The 23,538-nt window shown below is 54.8% G+C and overlaps 3 protein-coding genes across 3 annotated transcripts; all 3 read right to left on the bottom strand.

Annotated features, from left to right (window-relative positions):
- Positions 1–6,929: 6,929 nt before the first annotated feature.
- On the bottom strand, positions 6,930–9,034 carry DCS_03442 (WD40 repeat-like-containing domain protein; the record flags this gene model as incomplete). The annotated part of the gene is made up of 2 exons (XM_040800761.1): positions 6,930–7,908; positions 7,998–9,034. 2 exons carry the CDS (start codon positions 9,032–9,034, stop codon positions 6,930–6,932), a joined length of 2,016 nt encoding a protein of 671 aa, XP_040655794.1.
- A 6,534-nt stretch (positions 9,035–15,568) lies between these two features.
- Positions 15,569–17,836, bottom strand: DCS_03441 (Peptidase S8; the record flags this gene model as incomplete). The annotated part of the gene is made up of 2 exons (XM_040800760.1): positions 15,569–17,446; positions 17,534–17,836. 2 exons carry the CDS (start codon positions 17,834–17,836, stop codon positions 15,569–15,571), a joined length of 2,181 nt encoding a protein of 726 aa, XP_040655793.1.
- A 3,666-nt stretch (positions 17,837–21,502) lies between these two features.
- Positions 21,503–22,403, bottom strand: DCS_03440 (uncharacterized protein; the record flags this gene model as incomplete). The annotated part of the gene is made up of 2 exons (XM_040800759.1): positions 21,503–21,937; positions 22,158–22,403. 2 exons carry the CDS (start codon positions 22,401–22,403, stop codon positions 21,503–21,505), a joined length of 681 nt encoding a protein of 226 aa, XP_040655792.1.
- Positions 22,404–23,538: the final 1,135 nt, after the last annotated feature.

The following is a 23,538-nucleotide window of genomic DNA, read 5'->3' as shown; positions in this document are numbered from 1 at the left end:
CGGCGACGGAGACGATGCTGGGCCAAGCGGAAGCGAAGCCGGATCGTGCACGGGGCGGGTGGGCGAGCGGAAAATGGTATGCCTACCGGAGAGGGAGACGAAGGAAACGAGAGGGGGGAGGGAGGGAGGGGGGAGGGAGAGGGGAGGGGAGGGGAGGAGAGGAGAGGGGAGGGGATGGGAGGTTTATGGAACGGGAATGGAGGAGACAGAAGTAGGCGACGATGGCGATCCGAAAAGGGCAAGAAGAGAAGAAGGAAGGCGTGTCCGAGGGATCGATGGGCGATGACGGGGTCAAGGGCAACGGACTGACGACGGCAGGTGCGAGGAAGCCATCAAGCTAAATAGCACTCCGTAGCACCTTCCTGCTCGCTCGACCACTGCACGACAAGTAGTCCAGTACCTGCTCCGCGCACGTAAGTAGGTGCGTGCAGTGGCACGATATGGCATGGCACGCCGGCACTTGCGACTACATGAGGTTGGCTGGCAGCAGAAGGAGGTGCAATTAAACGATTCGCCCATGTCAAACAAGCACAAGCAAGTACATGCATGTAAGTAGTTGTTTGTTGAAGTAAGTAAGTAATTAGCTGCAGTGCTCTGCAACAGTAGCACAAGCGTACAGTACTTGCGGAGTACTTGCAGTTGTAGTTGCAACATGCGCCCCGCAAGTACATGTAACAGCACTAATTGTACACATGCCCACTGTACTTGCAGTACTCGAGTAAGTACTTACATGCACAGTAAAGTCGGGATCCAGGTCGTGCGACCGGGCCAGCCAGCGCCGGGCAGGGACCGGGGTCCGAATTGTCGATCACCCTTGGACGGCTCGGCGCTGTCATTGCGAGACCCCAAACCTTGCCATCTCGTGTACAAGTGCAGCTACCGGGAGCGTACAAGTTGAATGGAAACTTTTGCCACCCCACCGTAGTTGTACGTGCAAGTACGGCACTCGTGTTCGTACTTGGACCCCTGCGAAATGCTCGGTACCTACTCCGTTTGCATGGAGGACTTGAGCGCTGTATTTGTAGGTGCTCAACCTGTACCTGCTGGCTTGCACACCCAAGCAAAGGGTGGTGCAGTAATGCTCCGTAACTAAGTAAGTACTTCTCCGTTGGCTTGCACACCCAAGTATACTGTAGGTGCAGTAATGCTCCGTAACTAAGTAAGTACTACTCCGTAGGCACTTGAAAATTAATATATGTATTATTTCTCCGTGCTCCGTACCAGGCCCAACATTGCCAGGCTGGCGGCCAGATCAGCGCGCGGGCTGGTGGGGAAAGGACTTTTCGCCAGGCACGCGACCTCATCATTGGCCACTGACAACCGTCTTTCGCTTGGCGCGTGCGAGGCATGCGGCAGAGGCTGTCCGAGCCACAGCACATGTACGGAGTACTTTGTTGTACGTTCCAACGACTCGCGTTTACATGTGCGGAGTACGAAGTAACTAGTTGTCGGAATACGAACGGACCATGGGCAGCGATGGCGGTGACGATGATGAATGGATAGGCAGCGACGGCGGTGACGATGATGAAGGGATGCATGGACAGAAAGACGGGGCGGTACGAGCTGGCCATGATGCCGTGTCGGCCGGACGGGGATGCCTGCCCACCGCCACGCACCGTGCTCGTAAGCGCACAGCACTCTTACGCGCGAAGCAGTGCTTTCGCACAAGCAGACTTGGCCCTTTGTCATGCCCGCGAGCATCGTTGCCGGGGGCGGTGACGGGGAGGAGCACGGACGGGGTCGGGTGGACGATGAGGCCTTTGGCACCGGCGTCGGGGTGGTCGTGGCAGGCCTGCACGAGCGACTACTTGCAATTACGATGCCGGTCCGTCGTGGGAAATGGGGACAGGACCAGTCGGCCAGGCAGGAGAGGCAATTGAAGATGTTTTCATGCTCGTACGAGCACAGTATCAATTACGGACGAGCACAGTGATTACGTGGGCAATGGGTACGAGCATCTTACCAAGAAGTACGCAGCCGTGGATGCCAACGAAGCAAGGAGAGCACATTATACTTGCAATGATTACATGCAGTTGCACAACTACATGTATTACATGCAAAGGATGCAACACTCCGTCATTACAGCAGGGACATGCTCCGCGCGTAAAGGATGAATACTTGTACGGCGGGCACATGCACGCCGAACCCAGAGTAATACATCTAGCTGCACGGAGTACTGTAGTTCCTAGTCCATAGCTGTACTTGCATACTTGGGTGCACCGCACAATGCTTCTGTTCTCCGCACACCCAAGTACCTCCTAGGTACCTACAGTAGAGTACTGTACTGTAGGCACGTTCGCACTGGTGGCGTACGTAATGCTAGTCAGGTGCTGCGCTATACGAGGTGCGGAGTACTGCGGAGCAAGAGCACATGTACAGAGAACCTGTCTGATGCTCCGTACTGCAGAGCAAGAGCACATGTACAGAGAACCTGTCTGATGCTCCGTATGCAGAGCAAGAGCACATGTACAGAGGACCTGTCTGATGCTCCGTACTGCAGAGCAAGAGCACATGTACAGAGAACCTGTCTGATGCTCCGTATGCAGAGCAAGAGCACATGTACAGAGGACCTGTCTGATGCTCCGTACTGCAGAGCAAAACCACATGTACAGAGAACCTGTCTGTTGCTCCGTACTGCAGAGCAAGAGCACATGTACAGAGAACCTGTCTGATGCTCCGTACTTGTTGGCATACTTGGGCGTGGGTAGACGTGCACCTTGGTACCTGGTACTTGGTTACGCCGTACGGAGCAAACTCGGGCGCCTTCATACAATCAAGTACAAAAACACCACTTTCCTGCGTCGACAGTGCTCTTCCATGCACTGAACCATCAGTGGCTGCGGCGCGCATGCTCCGTACTGGGACCAAGTAATAATACCACGCGTGCGGCAGGTTTGAAGTGCCCGCTTGCGTGCAATTGCCGGACATGCACGAGCGCTCTCGACGACGGCACTCACTCGCGCGAGCCGAAACGCAAGCGCAACGGCACCTACCATACGCCAGGCTTGGAAACGAGTGCGGCGTGCGGATGCCGTGCAGGGGCACGACGTGCATGCGCACAAGTACCGTACATGCATGTGCAGCCATCGCCCCCCGAGCGTGCCGCCATGCGCCGCCCGGCACTTTTCGTTTGCTCGTCGGTGCCGTGCGTCATCGCCTCCCCATCTCGCCGGAGATGTCCGGTCTCGAGCCGGTCCGACGAGCACGCCCAGGCGTACCGTGCAGCATGCAGGGTTGAGACTTTCTTGCGCTACCGAGCATGCCCCGTGCTGTCGCCGGGTTGAACATGAGGAAGGGTACGTGACCTCTGCCGTCCACGTGTACGGGTACTATTCAGTACCAAGTTCCCACTAGGCACTGACCGCAGCACCCAAGTACGGCATTGACTGCACTGTCCTACACCTATACCGAGTATTACCCCGTGCTCCGTACTCGGCACCTGCAAACCAGCATTACTACATACTAGTAGGTACCTACCTAGTAGGTACCCGAGTGCCGTTCCGCCTCCACTAAAGCGTACTTGCAGCACCTTGCGGCGGCCGGGGCTGGGTGCCTTTGCCTGGAACTCGCCACGACGGCTTCATCCGCCCGCGTGGCGTTTCCGCTGCTTCTGTTCCATCGGGGCCTGCGCATGTAAATCTAGATGGCCCTTGCATGGGCATTACTCCCCAGCCCGTACGGAGTACATGTGCGTGGCAAGCACCTGCGGCACGCCGCGCGTCGCTACCGTGCATCTTCCTCACCACGGAGCGGATGGGAATCGAAAGACCAACCTCTGCCTACCAAGGTACCCAACAACCACGGCTGCCCTCTCGAGCATCAAGGTCTGGATGGAACGCGAGCACCACCACGCCCTGGCATCTCATCCCATCGCCGGCGGGGATGCCGTCCTCGACAAAACGGCCGCCGATGGCACGAGAAGCTCATACTTGGTCGTGCACGTACGGAGTAGTCACTGCGATCAATACACGCAACGAGCGGGTGTGCAGCTGAGTGTTGTTGCACCCAGGCATCTGTACAACCTGGGTACTAACCTAGTACCTAGTATACAGTACGATGCGGTAATTACCCTGTACGCACTTGTGTACTTGGGTACTGTACTTGGTCATTTGCCACCCGGCACCAATACGGAGCACGCAAGTACAAGCAACCATCGCATGAGAGTACTCTGTAAGGGTCAGCACCTAATGATAATCCGTCGCATCATATAGCACCTACTGTGCCCGCGTTGACTGTGGCGCCCATTTTTTAACACGTAAACACTACGTTGCAGACAACGTGACCGCGCTTCCCTACAGGGGACGCTACAGTGGCACGTATACGCTAGCTTTGTCCTGCTGCATCATGGGCCACAAAAGGCGCTATAAATGCCAGAAAGCAGGCATTGCGCAAAGAACCTACGACGCAATGCCTGGGGGGGGTGTCGCATCATATAGCACCTACCATGCCCACATTGACTGTGGCGCCCATTTTTGTCGCTCGTTTGGTGCAACATAACCCTTACCTTACTCACGCACTAGGTAGGTAGGTACCTACTCTGTACAAAACCTGGTCGTGTCAGTATCACCTTGGTGCTCCGTACGTAGGTAGGTACTAGGTACCTAGGATTGGCACTTGTGCTCCGTGCTGTTGGCACAAGTACTGCGCTTTCATGCAGTACAAGCTCTACAGTAGGTCATTGTGCATGGTAGTACTCCATGGTTGTCCAAGGCGTGCTGCAAGTGCTGTAGGTGTGGTGTACATGTATGGGAGTGCCAGTACCGATGCTCCGCATGGGATGCCAATGCAGTACGGAGTATTAATTGCAGGTATTAATCCGGAGTACGGAGTATTATTTGCAGGGATTAATCCGGAGTGCGGAGTATTATTTGCAGGGATTAATCCGGAGTGCGGAGTATTAATATAACACGTAAGTACAGTAAGCACCAAGCACTATGGTAATTATGGAGTACCCAGGTTTATACCAAGCTATAGTACGGAGTACGGAGTACAGCATCTCGATACCTCGATGCAGTGGGGTCAAAAAAGGCCTGTTCCTTCAGAAGTCGCTTTCCCTACAGCCAACGCGGGAAAGATACTTGCTCGCCATCAAGCCATGTCGGAGTACGGAGAAAACGGCTGGCAGTTAGTCCGTACCTAGTACTCCGTACCTTGGATACCTGCAATAGCATCACTGTCGTGTACGCAAACACCAACAAGGATAGCAGTTCACGTACTGTACCCAGCTGCATCCGGACCCAGACACACACATGTGCGGTGATGATGCGTCAACAAACTCAATCATTCACCTCAATAGATGACTCGGCTCGCGTGCCATCACGCCGCGGACGACCCGGAAACTCCACGCACGACGCCTCGGCACTGTGCCCACGGTGGACTGGACACAGTAAAATGCGCAGCACATACTGTGCACACGAGCAACGCGTACACCGCTCGACTGGAAAGTTGTCTCCCGCATGCACCCATGGCGAGGCCTACCTGGTTCGTTCCTCGTGCCGGGACTGCCAACGCTCGCCATCACGCTCGCCATCACCACGTACGAGCACTCGTTCGAATTCCGCTTGCCTGCTCCCTCGCCAAGCAAGCCGGCTGACGAGAAACCTTCCTCGACCTCACCAATCCTCCCCAACCCTGCCCCCCCCCCCCCCTCCCATATTTACCTTCCCCCGCTGTCGCTCCCTCACCCCATCTGCTGACGCCCTTGCTCGCGTCAGCTGGCCACCGTCCTCTACGCACCGATCATTGCCGACCCGACATGCACACGGATGCGTTTGTGCAGTGGCGACGGCGGAGGCCCATCGATCGAGCGGCAAGCCTGCTTCCCGACGAGTGGGTGGGGTGCCTCCGCGGCCCATGTCTCGGCCGATATTCATCCAACTTCCTCGGCTGGTTCCCATCGCCTAATGGTACCGAGACGCTCCGTAGATGGAATCAAGGGCGTCATGCAACTGGCCGGACCACATGCTCACGAGATTGCACTCGCCTCTCGCGCACGCGTACGCTGACCAACCTCCAGGCTCGACGCCTTGGCTCGCCAAAAAAGCCAAGAGCGACGCCTCGACCGGTCCAGGGAGGCTCGCTCGCAACGTTGCAGCAAAGCCAAATTTACGACGTAATCGTTTCCAGACGGTCGTCGGCCGAGGACTCCTCACGCCAGACAACCACTGACAGCTCCGAGCACCATACGCAAGCTTAATTGTTTCCAGACGGTCGTCCAACCACTGACAGCTCCGAGCACCATACGCAAGCGTAATTGTTTCCAGACGGTCGTCCAACCACTGACAGCTCCGAGCACCATACGCGAGCGTAATTGTTTCCAGACAGTCGCCGGCCGACGATACCTCACGCCGGACAACCACTGACAGCTCCGAGCACCATACGCCAGCGCAGCCCCGGGCTAGGCCTCGCTGCGGCATGCTTGCTTGCACATTGTCACGGTCACGCGGCCGACGACACCTCGCGCCGGACAACCACTGACAGCCCCGAGCACCATACTTGCTTGCACATTGTCACGGTCACGCGGCCGGCGCGCCATCATCGGTCGACTCGCCGAATCATCTTCTTCCCGTCTTCATAATTACTAGCGCTCGTAGACTCGTCCAAGACCATCCACTCCCCTGTGCACCTCGGCCCTGGCCTGGGCACGAAGCCGGTTTCCATGCCACGCATTGGTGTGCAATGCGTGGCAACGCGACGATATCAAAATCGAGCACAACGCAGCAGAAAAAGACGGAAAGCAGGAAAAAAGGACAGCAAGGGAGACAGAAAGGGAGGACAAAAAATGCAAGGAAACAAGAAGCAGGGCCCCCCTGATCCCCAAGTCGCTTGCCACCGAATACGCCTACGCCGCCTTCCTTTTTCGATCCGAGACGCCTTGGAATCTCTTGGCCGGCCGTCGTGTGCCACGCAAAGCGGCCGACGAGTGCCCGTCAGAGGAAGCCCCTCGAGCCGTTGGCGCTCTCGAGCGACTCGATGCCCTCGACGTCGGCGCCAAAGTCCATGATGAGGATCTTGGGGTCCTGCCCCGTGCTGACGATGCGTCGGTAGTCGCTCTTGGCGCTCAGCACCCAGCTCGCGTGCCAGCGCGGAAAGTCGAGCAGCTGGTGGCCCGTCTCCATGTCCCAGACCTTGATGTCCGAGTCGTAGCTGCCGCTGACGAGGCGGCCGCTGACGCTGTCGATGTGCAGGCTGCGGACGAGGTTGTCGTGCGCGCGCATCTCGCGCACGCACTCGCCCGTGTTGGCGTCCCAGATGCGGATCACCTTGTCGTTGCCGGCCGAGGCGACGTAGCGGCCGTCGTCGGAGAACTGCGAGCAGGCGAGGCCCTTGGTGTGGCCGACGAACTCGCGGATGTTCTTGCCCGTGTCGATGTTCCACAGCTTGACGCGGAAGTCGCCCGAGCAGGAGACGATGGTGTTGCCGCGCATCTGGACCGCGTTGACGGGGCCCGTGTGGCCGCGGAGCTGGCGGACGAGGGCGCCCGTCGCCCGGTCCCAGACGCAGATGCTGATGTCCTTGCTGCACGTGACGATGTGCTTCTTGTCGAAGGCGAGGTCGAGCACCGCCGCCGTGTGGTGGCGCAGCCGGCGGACGGGCCGGTAGCCCGTCTTGACGTTGTAGACGATGCACGTCGCGTCCGAGGACCCCGTCACGAGCATCTCGTCGTCGTACTGCAGGCAGAGGATCGAGGCGTTGTGATAGTCGGGGAAGGAGATGGCGCTCGGCGTCGACTCCGACTCGCGCACGTTCTCGGCGCCCATGGCGTAGTGGCTCGCCTTGCCGTCCTCGTCCCGGAGCAGGTTCTCGGCCGCGATGACGTCGGGCGGGCCGATGACGAGGCGGCAATCGAGCGTGTGCATGTCCCAGACCCGGATCGTCTTGTCGCGCGAGCCCGAGATGATCTTGTGCCTGCGCGCAAAGGGGGGTTCGGTCAGCCATTTCGTCGCCGCCGACCAGAGGTCAGGAAGGGGGGGCGGCGGGAGGGCAGCGGTGCTTACTCGTCGAACTGGAGACAGTAGATGCTGTCGAGGTGGCCGCTCAGGTAAACGGGCCGGGCCTTTCCGCCCTTCCACCGCTGCGCCAGCGCGTAGCGGGCCTGGTAGATCCGCCGCCAGTCGTTGCTGGGCATGACGGGCGGGATGCCGAGGCCCGTGCCGGCGACGACGGGGCCGCCCGTGGCAAAGGTGCCGGCCATCTGCCGGAGGCACGACTCCCTCCAGATGTGCTGGCTCCGGCTGATGCGGTTCCAGCTGCGGCAGACGGCGCTCGCCTTGACGAGGGCCGTGGCGCCGAGAAAGGCCATGATCTGGATGGCGAGCTCGGCGGGGAGCAGGGAGATGAAGTCGAGCCTGCTGATGTTGACGTCCTGCGGCGGCACGGCGCCGGGCCCGTCGACGTCGTCCACCTCGACGCTGGGGAGGTTGACGGCGATGCCGATGCCGCTCTCGCGATCGTTGCCGTCCTCGGCCGACGGGCTCTGCAGCCACTTGCGCTGCAGGCTCTGCCTCAGCAGGACGTCGTTCTGGACAAGGGCCGAGGCCTTGGCGGCGGCCCCGGCGTGCGTCGGCACGTCGGATGGCTCGTCGGCAAGCATCGAGGTGGAGCACGGGCGCGCCTGCCGCACGGCGCGTGCCGGCGTGGACGAGACCTCGTCGGCGTCGTCAAAGGTTCGCAGATGGCGGAACTCGGCCGCCTCACGCAGCCGGCTCCAAGTCGCATGCGGGGACTGCGGACGGCCGTCGGCGCCGTCGGCCGTCGGCGCCGACGTTCGGGCCGACGGCCGGTGAACCATGCCCTTGAAGGACACGGAGACGCGGCGGAAGAGGCCCTTCAGCCTCCTCCCGCCGTTGTCGTGTCCATCGTCGGCGCCGTCGACGGCCGCGTCGTCGCACGCGGACGAGTCGGCAGGGGGGAGAGGCGAGGCTCTGGGACGGCGCCACGGCATCGACAGGCTCAGACTGCGCCCATTCTGCCGGCGAGAGGCTCCGGGGCGCGGTGGCCCGGCGGCGGGGTGGACGCCGTCGGCAAGCGTCATTCTGCAGGTGCCGGCCGTCGGGGAGGCACGGCCGAAGCGGGAGACCGACTTGGGTCTTGCGACGAGGAATGCGAATCCGAACCGCGGGCGGGACAGGGTCGGTCGACGCGATGTGCGGTGACGTCGAGTGTCACGGCAAAGTCGGATGCAAGGGAGACGGGCCGGGTCAATTTCGCAGGCTCGGCTGGCCAGGCAAGGATCGGCTTCGGGTCGGAGAGTGGCCGGTATTGGATGGTATTTTTTTTCTTCTTTTCGACGCTAACAAATCGACGTCGACGGATCGGATGGGAGCGTCGCTGCGATGTGGCCGTCGTTGCGATGTGGCCGTTGTTGCGATGTGGCCGTTGTTGCGATGTGGCCGTCGTTGCGATGTGGCCGTTGTTGCGATGTGGCTGTTGTTGCGATGTGGCCGTCGTTCCCGACGATGGCCTTGTTTCGAGACAATTAAAGGATGGCTAGAGCGTGGGTGGATGCGAGACGAGGCTCGTCGGACGAGCGAGGAAAGGACTGAGCAGGGTGGACGGGTCAGAGCAAGGTCCGTCGAGGACGATGAACTGTCGTTGACGTAATGCAGAATACGGACATGCGTGAGGGTGCGGGATGCCGTGGGGATTGCGGGAGGCCGTGGGGATTGCGGGAGGCCGTTGGGATGCGGGAGGCTGTTGGGATGCGGGAGGCCGTTGGAATGCGGGAGGCGACTGGAATGAATGGGCGGCCACGGATGGGCATGCGAGACACGACGTCAAGCCTCCGTCGAGCCAGCCATAGGAGGCGGTCGTTTGTCCGTCAGGCGCTGGCGTCGGGTGGTTGACGTGACCTGTCGCCGCCGGGCTCGTGATGGCCGTCCAGTCGTCGGGCGGGCAGGAGGGCGTGGCGTCGTGGGGCCTCGTGGCGATGGTCTCGCGATGCGGAGGGGCAGAAGCACCGTCGTGCCGACGGACGAGGGAAGCGTGGATGAATGGGCCGGTCGGATCGATGAGAGAGTGATGGCGAGGAGGAGTTTGCGGACGAGCAAGAGGGAGGGTGATGATTTATGACGGCATATCCTGCTCGAGCGAAGCAGGGGCTACCGGCGACGAAAGTTGAAAGGCGCGATGCGGCAGGGCGGCACTTGGCCTTGTACCAACGCGGGGGGGGCAGTACTTGGAAGTACTTGGAAGTACTTGGAATGTGGTGATGATTGGTATGGATTGGAAGTACTTGTAGTGTAGATTAGTGTGGATTGGAAGTACTTGTACGGAGTACTCCGTAATGTAGTGATGATTAGTATGGATTGGAAGTACTTGTAATGTAGTGATGATTAGTAAGGATTGGAAGTACTTGTACGGAGTAATGTAGTGATGATTAGTGTGGATTGGAAGTACTTGTAACGTAGTGATGATTAGTATGGACTTGGAAGTACTCGTTTGGGTGTGGTGGCGGTACCACCGCACTTGAGTACAGGAGAGTCAGTAGGTATTAGTACGGCACATGTACATGTACATGTACGTACAGTATTGCGATTACTTTACGATTACTTGTACGGGTACGATTACTTGTACCGAGTACGGAGCACAATTATTTGTACCGAGTACAGAATAGTAGCAGTTACAGTACAGCAAGTATCATGTATGGACGATTACGAGTAAGTAATAATAGGTGCACTACGGAGTGGTGCGAGAGTGTACGAGGGCTGGCCCGTCCGCATGTACCTGTACACTTTGGCTCTGACGCTGCGCCTGCTTGCTGGGTATGACGGCATGTACCTGTACCTGCCTCTCGGGTGCTCGAGATTCGAGGGGCTTCATCGTATACCTGCGCACTAGGTGCGGAGTACGGAGCACGGCTAGCGGAATTAGCAAGACAATGGACACCAGGCACCTACCGAAACCACTGTACTTACAGTGCTTGCTGCGCTGTGCTCGGCACAGCATTATTACTGCGTGCAACATTGGCAAGTACTTGTGCATGTACATGTAAAAGGTCCCCACTACTTGCAAGTACAGTGCAGTACAGCAACTGTTGTTCTCGGAGCCATCGCCATGCCGATGCTTCACGTGGCGACTCTTGACGACGCTGCACATGCCCATGTTTGCGCACAGGCTCAGGCGGTCCACCGACTGGCTCGACATGGAGGACGAGTCGGAGACGGGAGAGCATGAACCGAGGGGCGTATTTGCATGAGCAAGTGGAGATGGGTTGCATGAGTAGGTACTGACGAGATGCGTCGACAAGTACTCGGTACTCCGTGCCCCATACCTACAGTGCTCCGTACGCAAGTACTAGGTACCTAGTATGTAGCTACTTACTCCGTACAGTTCTGCGTATTGTACTCGGTACACCGTGCTAACTCTCATCTACTGCTGCCATAGTTGGGTGGCAAAAATGTCCATTCAATTTGTACGAGTGGCACCACCAGAGCTGATCGCCACTTTTGTCGAGTCACACCGTGCTAACTCCCATCTACTGCTGCTACGGTGGGGTGACAAAATTGTCTATTCAATTTGTACGAGTGGCACCACCAGAGCTGATCGCCACTTTTGTCGAGTCACACCGTACTAACTCCCATCCACTGCTGCTACGGTGGGGTGACAAAAATGTCTATTCAATTTGTACGAATGGCACCACCAGAGCTGAATCGCCACTTTTGTCGAGTCACTGTGCAAGTACTTACTCTCCGTACTCGGTATTCCCTGGACCTGCTGCTGCAAGTAGGCGCAAGTAGTGGACGGTACCCGAACCGTACGAGTACCAAGTGCCATGCTACAGAGTACAGTGAAGTGCATGCACTGGCAACTACTTGCATGAAGTTGCAAGTAAAGTACTGTACTTACTTGGTTGTAGGTACGTGATTCCTTGGGGGGATGCATGTACCCCAGATTGGACCCTTGCCGCTGGGAACGCCGTTGTCGGTACTCTGTATTCGGTAATTACAGTGATACGCATCCAGCCAAGTACACCTAAAACTAGTTGTGCTTTCAGTACTCCGTACACCTACTGCACATGTACTGCTGACGGGCAAGTCATGCATGCACAGTTGCGATGCAGACAGAAGCACTCGGCGCACATGCAACAACACTCCGCACATGCAACACTCGGCGCACACGCAAGTGCAGCTCAAGAGCAGACCTCGTCGCTCGGCGCCCGCCCGTGTGGAATTGGATGCAGGAACTGCCGGTCGTGGTGCCGAGAGGTGACTGGCCATGGATACTCGGCAACACGAAAGTACGGGGTATTCCTTGAAGAGGCCGTGTCGCAACATCACGTGAGGGCAATAACATGGCGCTGGCCTGGACTGCGACTCCGTACGATGTGCAGCGTTCAAGTATAGTCACTCTTACCTCCAGCGCAAAAGCTCGTCCAGCAAGGTGTACTGGTTGTTACTGCACATACTTGCATGCTGCCTTGGCCGGAACGACTACTCGTACTGGTGAAGCAGTGCAAGTCCAGGTACGGTGAAGCAGTGCAAGTCCAGGTACAGTAGGTGTATGGACTTGCACTGCTTTACCAGTACGAGTTATAGGTACTTGCAGTGCTCGTGATGCTTGAGCAGAACTCGACTGCAGAGTATTACCACGGCACTCCGTACTCCCTAGTTGTGCAAGCAATGTTACCATTACTCCGTACTCCGTGCCAATACCGGCAGACTCATCCACGACTGTCGGGGCACGCACCTGGTGGCCTGGCCGTACATCACTCACAACCCGCCAGCTGCACGGCACCTCTGCCTGCAGCATTACTTGACGTGGTGGACAGCACTGCTTACTCGGCACGGGCAGAAAAGCGCATGCATTTTCAACTTGCCACCTGCGAGACGTCCTGCGCATGCCTCGCAATCGAGCCTGTGCAGGCAGCATGCACCCCGTTGACGCCGCGTGCTGCAGCAGCATACCGGCACGCAGACCGGTTCGTGAGCCGCCTAGAACAGAGATGGTACAGCCCCCATTGCGACGCCACGCCGCACCACGGAGAGCTTGCCGCTTCCTCGACGGCAGCATTTCTTCGCCGCTGCGTCTGTTGCCCACGGTAGCAAGAGGCTTTGGTTTGGGGGGGGGGGCGATGCTGCGCGAGAGAGGGGGCGTGGGTGGCGTGGTCTCGGTGCTAAAACCACCATGAATGGAGGACTGAACTCGAACCGACGACCCAACACAGCACTAGTACAGTCACTTGACAAAAGTGACGATTCGGTTTTGGTTGTGCTACTCATACAAACTGAATCGACATTTTTGCCACCCCACCGCAATGTCAACCACTCCAGAACACGCCGTACGAGTGGAAATATGGTGCAGCATGCGACTGCGGCAAACGCCCGAACGCACCATGCGCACGCCGTACGAATGGAAATATTGTGCAGCATGCGACTGCGGCACAGACTGCGCCCACATCTTCATGCGTCGCATTGCCGTCGGCCGTTGCTCCGGACCACAGACGTGCAACGTGGCGCGCACGGCGGCCTGCCCCGGCGGCCGCACCATTCGTTATGCTTGGTGCAGTTATTCGCGGTGGTGGATCTGCAGAGTCCGAGGCCAAGTAGGAAGCGCAGTAATTACTCTGATTCCGCACTGCACAAGTAGCAGAATTTGCCAACGCCCGAACGAGGCATGGGGGGGAGGGGGTCCTAGAACAATGCTGCGTGGCGCCTGCGTGAAAAAGTACAGGACTGTACGTGCCTACTGCTCGGTGCCATTCAACGCAATACCAGCATTTCCATGGGTACAGTCGCTTCCCTCGCGCTGGCACCCACGCACTGCCGAGTCCGAGTCCGAGTCCGAGTCCGAGTCGAGTCCGAGTCCGAGTTCGAGTGACGGGGAAGATGCAGTTGTCAAAGGACTCTTCTCCGGGCTGTGCGTGTGCGATTTGGTAGGTATATTGAGCCACTCGCCGTACATGTACTCCGTGCCTCGCGTGATGGATACTCCGTGACGGAGGGTGTTGTCCCCGTAATTACTTGTAGGTACCTATTCTTGCATGTATTTCCGGCAATACTAGAAACAACTGCCGGGAACCCATCCAGCAGTGCCGCAGCAGGCCTGGAGTAGAGTGCGGCCACCACGGCCAGTACTTGGTGGGTGTGGTCCGTAGGTAGATGCAGCTGATGCTTGGCATGGTGACGGTCGAGTTTGACGAGCAGAGCCGCCATGCCGCACGTAGAGATGGACGTAGGCGTCTGTTGGCCTGTTCCAAGCCTACAGTACAGGCAGGGAGTGATGCTGTACTGGCGTGCACGATGCAAGTGTACGGAGTGATCGCACCTGGATCCCTACCAAGGTGTTAGTACCTCTAGCACCCCTAGCACCTACCGGTGTGCGTACAAGCACTGGCACGGTCGCTGGACAAATGTGACGGTGCAGTTTCGGTAGCTGTACTCCTGCAGATTGAATCGACATTTTTGTCACCCCACTGTACTTGTCCCTGACCTTGGTGATTGCCACTGTACTGTACTTGCATGCCACTGTACATGCCACTGTACTGTACTTATATCCCACTGTTACGGCAATCCCAGACCGTTGCCGGAACACTACGGAGCACATACAAGTACTACAAAGGCAAGTAGGTGCTTGCAAGGACTCTGTGCCTGCAAGTAGGTACCTTGTCTTTGTACTTGCACAGTTCTTGCAAGTGCTCAGGTACGTGTACTGTGCCTTTTGCCAAGTATTCAACGTGGGCCAGGTACCGACAAGGGCCATCAGCAGCTCAGCTTGGGTATTACTGTACTGCTGTCATGGTCTTGGGCTTTGCCCAAAGACAATGGTCAAGAGAAACGGCCCTTGTAGCTTTGTCAATATTACGTAATTACCCTTTTGCTGATGCAGCATGGCCACTGCTTATGTAACGACATCGCATGTCGTCGTCTTTTCTTGCCTACCCTACACCATCACGTGATGCACGGCAACCACCCTATGTACATGGCTTCCCCCATTCCCACACTCATTGTTCTAAAATTCTACAGTCTTTGCACATACTGCCTTTCTGCTAGTCCGCATCGTGACAGCTTATGCCCCACTGGGGTCAGTCCGTAACAACTGCTTGACAAAACAAATGCCCAAAACTGGCAAAGCAGCTGTAGGGAAGCAAAAAGAGCTCAAGAAACATGAATAACTACACCTCAAGCATCTATTGGAATCAGACTGTTGTTTTTATTTCCTCGCATGGCATATGTATGTTGCACTGATAATTTAGAAATGGCGCCCCAAACGGCAGGGCGGCCACAAAAGGATCGGGATCGTCAAAGCTTGAGAGGAGTCAAGCTTTGATCTTGAATACTACTTGGTTCCTGGAATAAGGCGTGCCTGCTTACCTGACTGTCTTCGAACGGACCCGTCCATTACAAAGGCAATGTTGGAAATTTCGGTCAAAAGGTACAAAGGCTGGCCTGATGGACGCCAAAAAAAAACACCCCACGAGCACAGTGCAGTTGCTGTGATATTCATCCCCGACGCAACTTGACAAGTACACTGCGCATATCATGTGGTGCCGAGTATACATGATGCGGATGCTCATCGAGCCGCCCTCGGCCCTCGTCGGCGCCTTCCACCATCACTTGCGACAGAAGCGTTACCTCTGGCTGCTGCATGCATCGTCGTCGCTCGCGTCTTGGTCGGGACTTTGCTCGATGCGCCCGATGCCATACCCAGTGGTACCTTGCCCGGGAGGAGCCGCGTCTTGTCCTTGGCTTGCGTCCTGATTGTCGGCGGTGCCTTGCTTCGGGTGAGCACCCGGCCAATAAGGACTGGTCATGGTCAGGTCTTGGCGCTGTGTCGTCTGGCCGTTCTGCTTTGGGTGCGGGTTTGGGTGCGGGTTTGTGTGCGGGTTTGGGTGCGGGTTTGTGTGCGAGTTTGGGTGCGGGTTTGTGTGCGGGTTTTTGTACGGGTTCGGTTCCTGCTTCGGGTCCGGGTTCAGTTCCGGGTCCGGGTACGGGTTCGGTTCCTGCTTCGGTTCCGGGGTTGAGTACGGGTTCGGGTACGGGTTCAGTTCCGGGTTCAGTTCCGGGTTCGGTTCCGGGGTTGAGTACGGGTTCAGTTCCGGGTTTGGTTCCTGCTTCGGGTCCGGGTACGGATTCGGCTCCTGCTTTGGGTACTGGTTCAGGTACGGGTTCGGTTCCTGTTTCGGGTCCTCGTTTGAGTACGGGTTCGGTTCCTGCTTCAGTTCCGGGTACGGGTACGGGTTTGGTTCCGGGTACGGGTTTGGTTCCGGGTACGGGCTCAGTTCCGGCTTCGGTCCCAGCTTCGGGTCCGGGTACAGGTACGGGTTCAGTTCTTGCTTTGGATTCGGGTTCAATTCCGGGTACGGGTTCAGTTCCGGCTTCGGTCCCAGCTTCGGGTCCGGGTACAGGTACGGGTTCAATTCCGGGTACGGGTTCAGTTCCGGGCTCGGTTCCTCCTTCGGGTACGGGCTCAAGTACGGGTTCGGTTTCTGCTTCGATCCCAGCTTCGATCCCAGCTTCGATCCCAGCTTCGATCCCGGCCTCAAGTCCGGCCTTGCACGCGCCGTGGCGTTCGAACCCTGATGGCTCAACCGATTCTGTTGGTTGCCAAGGCCATTGTTGGCCAGCATGTTAACGGTATCCCTCCGGATGCCGCTGAGGCGGCCTCTTGTAGCAAGCGCCTTGATCCGAGCCATCGTCTCGCCTGGCGTTCTGGTATTCTCAAAAACTTGGAGAAAGGCAGCAAGGCCGGCGACGTGAGGCGAGGCCATGGAGGTGCCGGATTTGTAGACGAGGGACGTCTTCGACTTAATGCCGAGAGATAGAATGTTATCGCCGGGAGCGTAAATGTCGATGCTCGGCCCATAGTTGGAGCCTGTGCCGTTCTTCCTCACCCACGGTTTCCACTCCGAGTTGATGGCACCAACCGTCAAGGCGTAGGGTGCCCGGGAGGGAGAGTAGAGGCCGGCGTTTTGGCGCTTATTCCCCGCGGCAACGACAGTAAGGATGTTTTGCTCGTACGCGTTCTTGATGGCCTTGTCGAAAGCGTTGGAGCCTTTGCCACCGATGGATATGTTAATAACGCTCCGCGCTGCGTTGCCCTTGGCCTTGATGTCGTCGATGGCCCATTGATAGCCTTTGAGTACCTTGATGGAGTTGCTAACGTTATAGACAAAGACCTTAACATCGACCAAGGTGCATTTCTTGGCAACGCCGTACGTCCTGCTGCCGACAATGCCCGCCACATGCGTTCCGTGGCCGTAGGTGTCGACAAAGGCGCCGCCGACAACGTTGTGGCCCTTGACGACGCGACCCTCAAACTCGACGTGGCCGGCGTTGATGCCCGTGTCCAGTACGTAAACGGTGGCACCCTGGCCGGCGCTATCGTCGTAGACGTAGCTATTATTGCCCGGGAGCCGGCTCGAGAGGGCACCTAGGCCCCAGGGCGGGCCGTACTGCGTAACGCTGCTATAGAGCTCCCATTCTTTATTGACCTCGATAGATTCGACCTGATACACCATAGGAGCCTCGAGTCAGCTCGTTCCCCCCTCGCCATTCCTTCCGGCTGCTCCGAAAGGCAAGAGGGCAAGACTTACATCATTTTGCTGCAAAATCTCCTTGACTGTTGCCTCATCAAACTTTCCGGCGTAGGCCTTGAAGTTGCCAATGTTAAACTTGCGTTCGACGCCGGGGAGGTCGAGGTTCCGTTTTCCGATACTTTGTCGATGCAGCCGGTCCACCCAGGCGTGGTGATTGTCGATGCCGGCCGAGGTTATATCGTCTTTGAGGGTAATGATATAGCCCATGTTCGATACCGGTACCTCAACGCTCCTATTGGGCGCTGCCAACAAGGGCAGGGCCGCCATGAGCAGGGCCGCAACATGGGAGAGGGCGACCATTGTACGGATAGATGGCTGGCTTTACTCTTCGTCCGTATGTTGAGCGATTCGCGAGTTCCCTTGCGCGAAAGGCTTCCCATAATGCGGCAGTACGAAGCGAGCGCTACGGAGTAGGTATATACAGGACGATACTCGGGACAATATCCAGAACGACATGTAGGACGACGCGTGCGTGCGTGGTGCGTGCATGGTGCGTGCAGTCGTTTCGTCCATCTTGACTCGGTGCTTCTCTTCCTTTCAGTATACTCCTGCTATCCTGCTACGAGCCGACAATGCGAATCGAATCGATGGCATAAGGGACCGGCTGTAGCCCGGTACTGACTCGCTACTCATCGCCGGGCCTGATCGGAGCCAGATCCGGCGCGGTGGGAGCCCCGTTTGCTCGTCCGGAGATAGAAACGCATATACTTGCTGTTCTCTCCGCAGGCCAACCGGTGTTTGTTTCATCGTCGAGGAATGGGGCAGTGCGTCGTATTCTGCTCGTATCTGGGCCTCGTTCCAGCCGGTCGGTCGTATTCTGTTCGTATCTGGGCCTCGTTTCGACCGTAATGAACCGGTCCTGGCCACGGGCAGTGCGCCAGCGTTCAGGGCAGTAATACAGGGCAGCCGGCGCTGGCGCAGCACAGCAATACAGCGCAACCAGCGCTGGCGCAAGTGCAGCAACACAGGGGAGCCTATGTTGGCACAAGCACAGTAATACAGGCAGCGAGCGTTCGTACAGGTACAGAGTAAACCACAGTTAGTTCCCAGTAGTAGGCATCTAGCGACGGTACTGGCGTTTGCATGCCATACAGGTACGTGTCCTCGTACGAGCGCGAGCGCCGATTCAGCACTGTTCGCCTGTAAACAACCGCACTGTAATAATTACCGCCTGTAAGTATGTAAGTAAGTTCGAGGGCCCCTGTTTTTGGCCCCTTGCATTATAAGCCAATTAGAAAATTCACGTGACCTATCAGTCCCACTCGCTGCGCAGAAAACAAAGTCACTTTTTATGCAGATAATATTCAACAAGTTAGATTTTCAGATTACTATTTACTTTTCGCCAATTAAATCTCTTCCTTATGCCAGAATGCCTTCATCCAGCTTAACGCGTAATATCTCAAACAAGAATATTACACCACCCCAAATAGCCAATCAATATACTGTATTTTTATTGCTCCAAGGTAAATATTCGTAAGTATCAATCTTTCAGCTAGGCATCATATAGTTTGTATGACGTGATTTAGGTACCTGTTTTAAAAGTTTACCCTCAAGACATTCTAATTGGCCTAAGCTACTGTTGATTCTGGACGTAAAATAGCTAGACCCTACTTACGGAGTACAACTGCCGTAATTGGTTATTCCAGTCTCAAAGGGTTTATTCCTTTGCTTTGCCGAAAGCACTTCGTTCGTGGCTACCTTGTCATACAATTGTATAGGCTGGAAATTCTATGCCGTAGAATAAATTGCATATTTTCATATGTTTTTGTTTCGTTCCGTATGTCGTATTCTCACTGTTAATCACATCAGCTCTATGTGCCTATCTAAACGAGACATGGTTATTAGACTGTTGGCCATTGTGACCAGGAGTCGAAAACAGGTGGGGCCGAAAACCCCCCCATCGAACCTACGGATTACGGAGTACCCCGTACCTACTCCGTACAACTAACTTAGTTCCTATAACTGGACACCTATTATAACTGGGCACTTACAGAGTACTTGCTCACCTAATTACCGCAAATACGGAGTAATACGGAGTACGGAGCATACACTTAACTACTGTACTGTTCAAGTACTTGGAGTCCTGGCTCGGTTCCCCATATTGTTTCCCCAGGTTCAGTTGCCCCGCCGCAAGCCGCCTTGTACTTGCATCTCCTGCTCATAGACCACACGTCGATCCGCTAACGGCGGCCATCAGCGCTGAGCAGCCGTCGCTTAAGCCTCAACTACGGCACATTTTGTCAGAAGATCGGCTGTTACACAGCATATTGAGTATGAATTCATACTAGTTATACTGTGGTGATACCTTAAAAGTAGTGTGGTGGATACACTGCCTGCCGTATCGGATTATGGCGTGTCTAAATCACTAGAGGCTGTTTGTAGGATAAGCAGGCGATGCCTAAGTTGAAAGGGAATAAGGAAATGGTCTCTACAGGTGTAACTAGAATAACTGTACATAACCTACCCTACCCCGACCGAAAATTTGGAGGAATAAGGCAGACAAGATTCAATCGATACAGCTTATCTTCAATCCGTTCGACAGTTCTAGAAGTAGTAGTGCCGTTTACACAAACTGCACTATACTATTACCAAACTTCTGACATCTCTTCTATAACTGTAGTACTATTTCAATACTGTTTCGAATTGTACAACTGCTTAAACTCTTTCTGCTTTATACCAATGTTGTTATGGTATTAGGCTTTGCCTAATAGAGCTATGTCCTAGGATAGAGCCACGTGCTACCGCACGTGACCCGTATCCTATGACTAAGCAGGCATTGGAGTATAAGTACTCCAATGCCTAGTACCTCAAGTTAGTGTTCCGTAGGTTTCTTAACAACTATTTCCGACCACTAGATACTGGTAGTACTAGTGACTCCATAACAAATGTTGTATTTTTCGTAGAGAATTATGTACTGCAGATAGGATTGTTTGTGCATTAGCGCGCCGCTCAGCGTTATTTGCGGCATTCTATTGCAGCTGGGCGTTATTGGCAGTATTCTGTTGGATGTATTGGTGCCCTGCCCTAGCCCTCGCCACGGTCAATGCTTCCATCTTCGTCTTCGACATTCTGGTTATAGTTATAGTCTACTGTATGAGAGTAGCAATCGTTCCAGAAGAGAAGAGTCATTACCGGTTGCAACTAGATTGCGTGCATGCAACTGGTAGGTAGGTTAATAAGGGGGGTTTCTTATCCCGGTACTGTTGCTGTTATGGATACTCGTTAGTATATTGTAACGGATGCTCGAAGCGTCCTGAGGGTACTATTACTTAGGAAGTAAGTTTAGGCGAAACGTAGAACAGAGTCTTACAATCTGCAAGAGATGCAGTTGGAAGTGTATCGCACGGACCAGGAAATCAATCAGGCTCTTGGTAACAGCAGAAGGGGCACCATTTAGTAACTAGGCAAGTACTACAACTTAGGAGTCAGGAAAGATGTAAAGTGCACATGCAAGGTATAGTATATGGTTGCAATAACGCTGTGCGATTATTCTATCTATGAGAAGTGCGAATAGGTAGGGCTATTTATCCTCCAAGGAGTAGCTAGTAGCGATGCTACTAGTAGTTGGTAAGTCGCGTGTTGACTTTGTGTTATTGATCGACTTGTGTTTACTTAGTACTTTCTATACTAGTAGTATATTGGCTAGCAGTAGTTCTGCTGCCTATTGTTGTAAGTAGCAGTACGTAGGATAGTATCCTATTTGAGTAGTCTTACTAGTATGAATACTCGTATTATAACACTTGTTTATTCCTTTATCGATCTTGATAACAGCTTTTTACATCTTCTGATTGGGTACTATCGGTAATATCCGTAATAGCTTAGTTACGTGATCTGTAGCACGGGCGCATTATTGTTCCGACCTGCTATCCTGCCCCTCATGGCCTTGTTTACGGCCTGCATCCTGTACAACCCCTCCTTCTATGGCCTCATCCCAAGGACATGTAAGTAGGGCGCTTCCTAGTCTCTTTAACCTATAGGCGGTAAGTTTTCCCCTTGTCCTAAGCGAATGTTGCGCAAGAAGGGTGTCGAAACGTTGGAGCGACGTTTGTCCACTCTAGGGGAGCTAGAGTCCGAAGAGCGTCGCGAGTCGGAGAATTTGGCAAACGCGGCCCATTCTCTTGAAGTATTATCAGCGGTAGATTGGAGTTCTTTGGGTTTGACGGAGGATCTTGTCTTCGATCCTGCTTTTGCTGGTGGAACCGTCGTAAATACATCTGGTAACGCGTCGAATCGATGATTTTTTTTTCTGTGTTGAGACCGCTTGGATTTGGTCCCTTCGTCAAATAGATCCGTTGCAATTTGTGGACTGGCATATGAGGTCGAAATCCCTTCGGTGCATACACCGATTATTCCAGCCAGGCTTAATAAGTCCCTTGTTTTTCCCCGTCGATTCGAATTGGACTTCGAGCATGGATTTTCCGCAGGTCTTACCGCCTTTGTTGAAGATCGACGATGTATCTTTAAACATTTCAATAGACATTATATTATAGTAATCGAGGAAGTCGCGCGAGTTGACTTGACATTTCTGATCTGGTATTGATTCGTGAAAAAATTGGCTAAAGCTTCTTACCACGGAGGCAGTCATCCTCGTATATGTCCCAACTGCGCATGGAGGTCGTACGGTTCGCCGAGTCTTCCCCAAACGGCCTTTGTGATGTGGACCATGTGGCAGCCGTTCGACCTTTTCCTCGTGGTTGTTTAGTTTGTCCATCATGTTTCCTTCGTCTTGGAGCATCTGTTTTGTGTATTCTTCAGGGTCTGCGTTGTTTTTTATTGCACCGCCATGTTCTTTAGCCCAACCATTTGGTATGCTGAAGGCTGCGTTGGTACGAACGGAGTTGGATGTCGTAAGGCCTGGCGCGGCCATGATGCTTGGTGGGGCTGCTATAGCGGTGCCAAAGACGGCGAAAATAGCGAGGAAACGCATGGTGCTGATCTCTTCAAGAGCCTTTAAGATGAGGGTGCGGACTAGGCGTGAAATGATCACTTTGCCGGGAGGATATTGCCTTTTATCCTCGTCATGGACAGCGCTTAGTTCCTTAGTTTGGTTGCTGGCGAAAGTGTCGTAAAAGTGCGTAGTAATGCGTTAGATTCCGGAGTGGCTAACTCTGGTCCGTAGCCTTTCCATTTTACGAGATATTCCTGTTGTTTATCTTGTTTCCTCGTGTCGACGATTTATTCGACCTCGTATTCCTGTTCGTTTTCCACTTCGATTCGATTTTCCATTTTAGCGTTCCTTGGCGCCGGTTAGAAATGTGCAAGATTGGATGGGTTCATATAGTTGGTCGTTGAAATGACTCTTTTGATCTTGAATGGTCCAAGTTTCTTGAAATCCAGTTTATCGCTTGATTATGTTGTCTTGATGTCGCGTCGGAGTGGAGCAGGTAGACCATGCCATGTCTCCCTCCCGAAAAATTGGTCCCTCCAATCGTTTCTTGTTGTAGTTCCGTAGTTGGTCTGCTTGTGGTCCTTGTCGAGTCATGCGGTTCGCTACGTCTGTCCATCCGTTTGAGGGTGGTACGCAGTGCTAAGCTTGTGCTTTGTGCCAAGCTGTACCGTAAGCGCTTGCCAGAAGTTTGCAGTAACGTGCTTCCTCTGTCAGAAACAATCTCGTTCGGAAGTCCATAATTGCTGACAATCGTCCGTAGGAACACGTAGGCAATATCTTCTGCGTTGCTTGCTTCCTTGTACGGGATGAAGTACCCGTAATTTGTGAGTCGATCCGTTACCACTAATATACTGTTATATTCAACACTTGGTATTGGCTCTTTCGAGGGCGGTAACTAGGTGATATGGCCGAATACGATATCATACAACAAGATAGTCACGTATGTAGAACATAGATAAGACTGGTAGAAATCCTTGTCTTGATTAAGTGTATGGCAACCATATTATACAACCTTGTTTTATAGGTACAGTCGTATAAGGTGGATCTCCTCCTTTTACCTATCTGTTAGACCTATATTGATGACTGTAACCTTAATTGTGTACTAGCTATTGGT

Source organism: Drechmeria coniospora, chromosome 02 (genome assembly GCF_001625195.1).
Source record: "Drechmeria coniospora strain ARSEF 6962 chromosome 02, whole genome shotgun sequence".
Classification (NCBI taxonomy): domain Eukaryota; kingdom Fungi; phylum Ascomycota; class Sordariomycetes; order Hypocreales; family Ophiocordycipitaceae; genus Drechmeria; species Drechmeria coniospora.
This window is presented reverse-complemented; position numbering and strand designations above follow the sequence as displayed.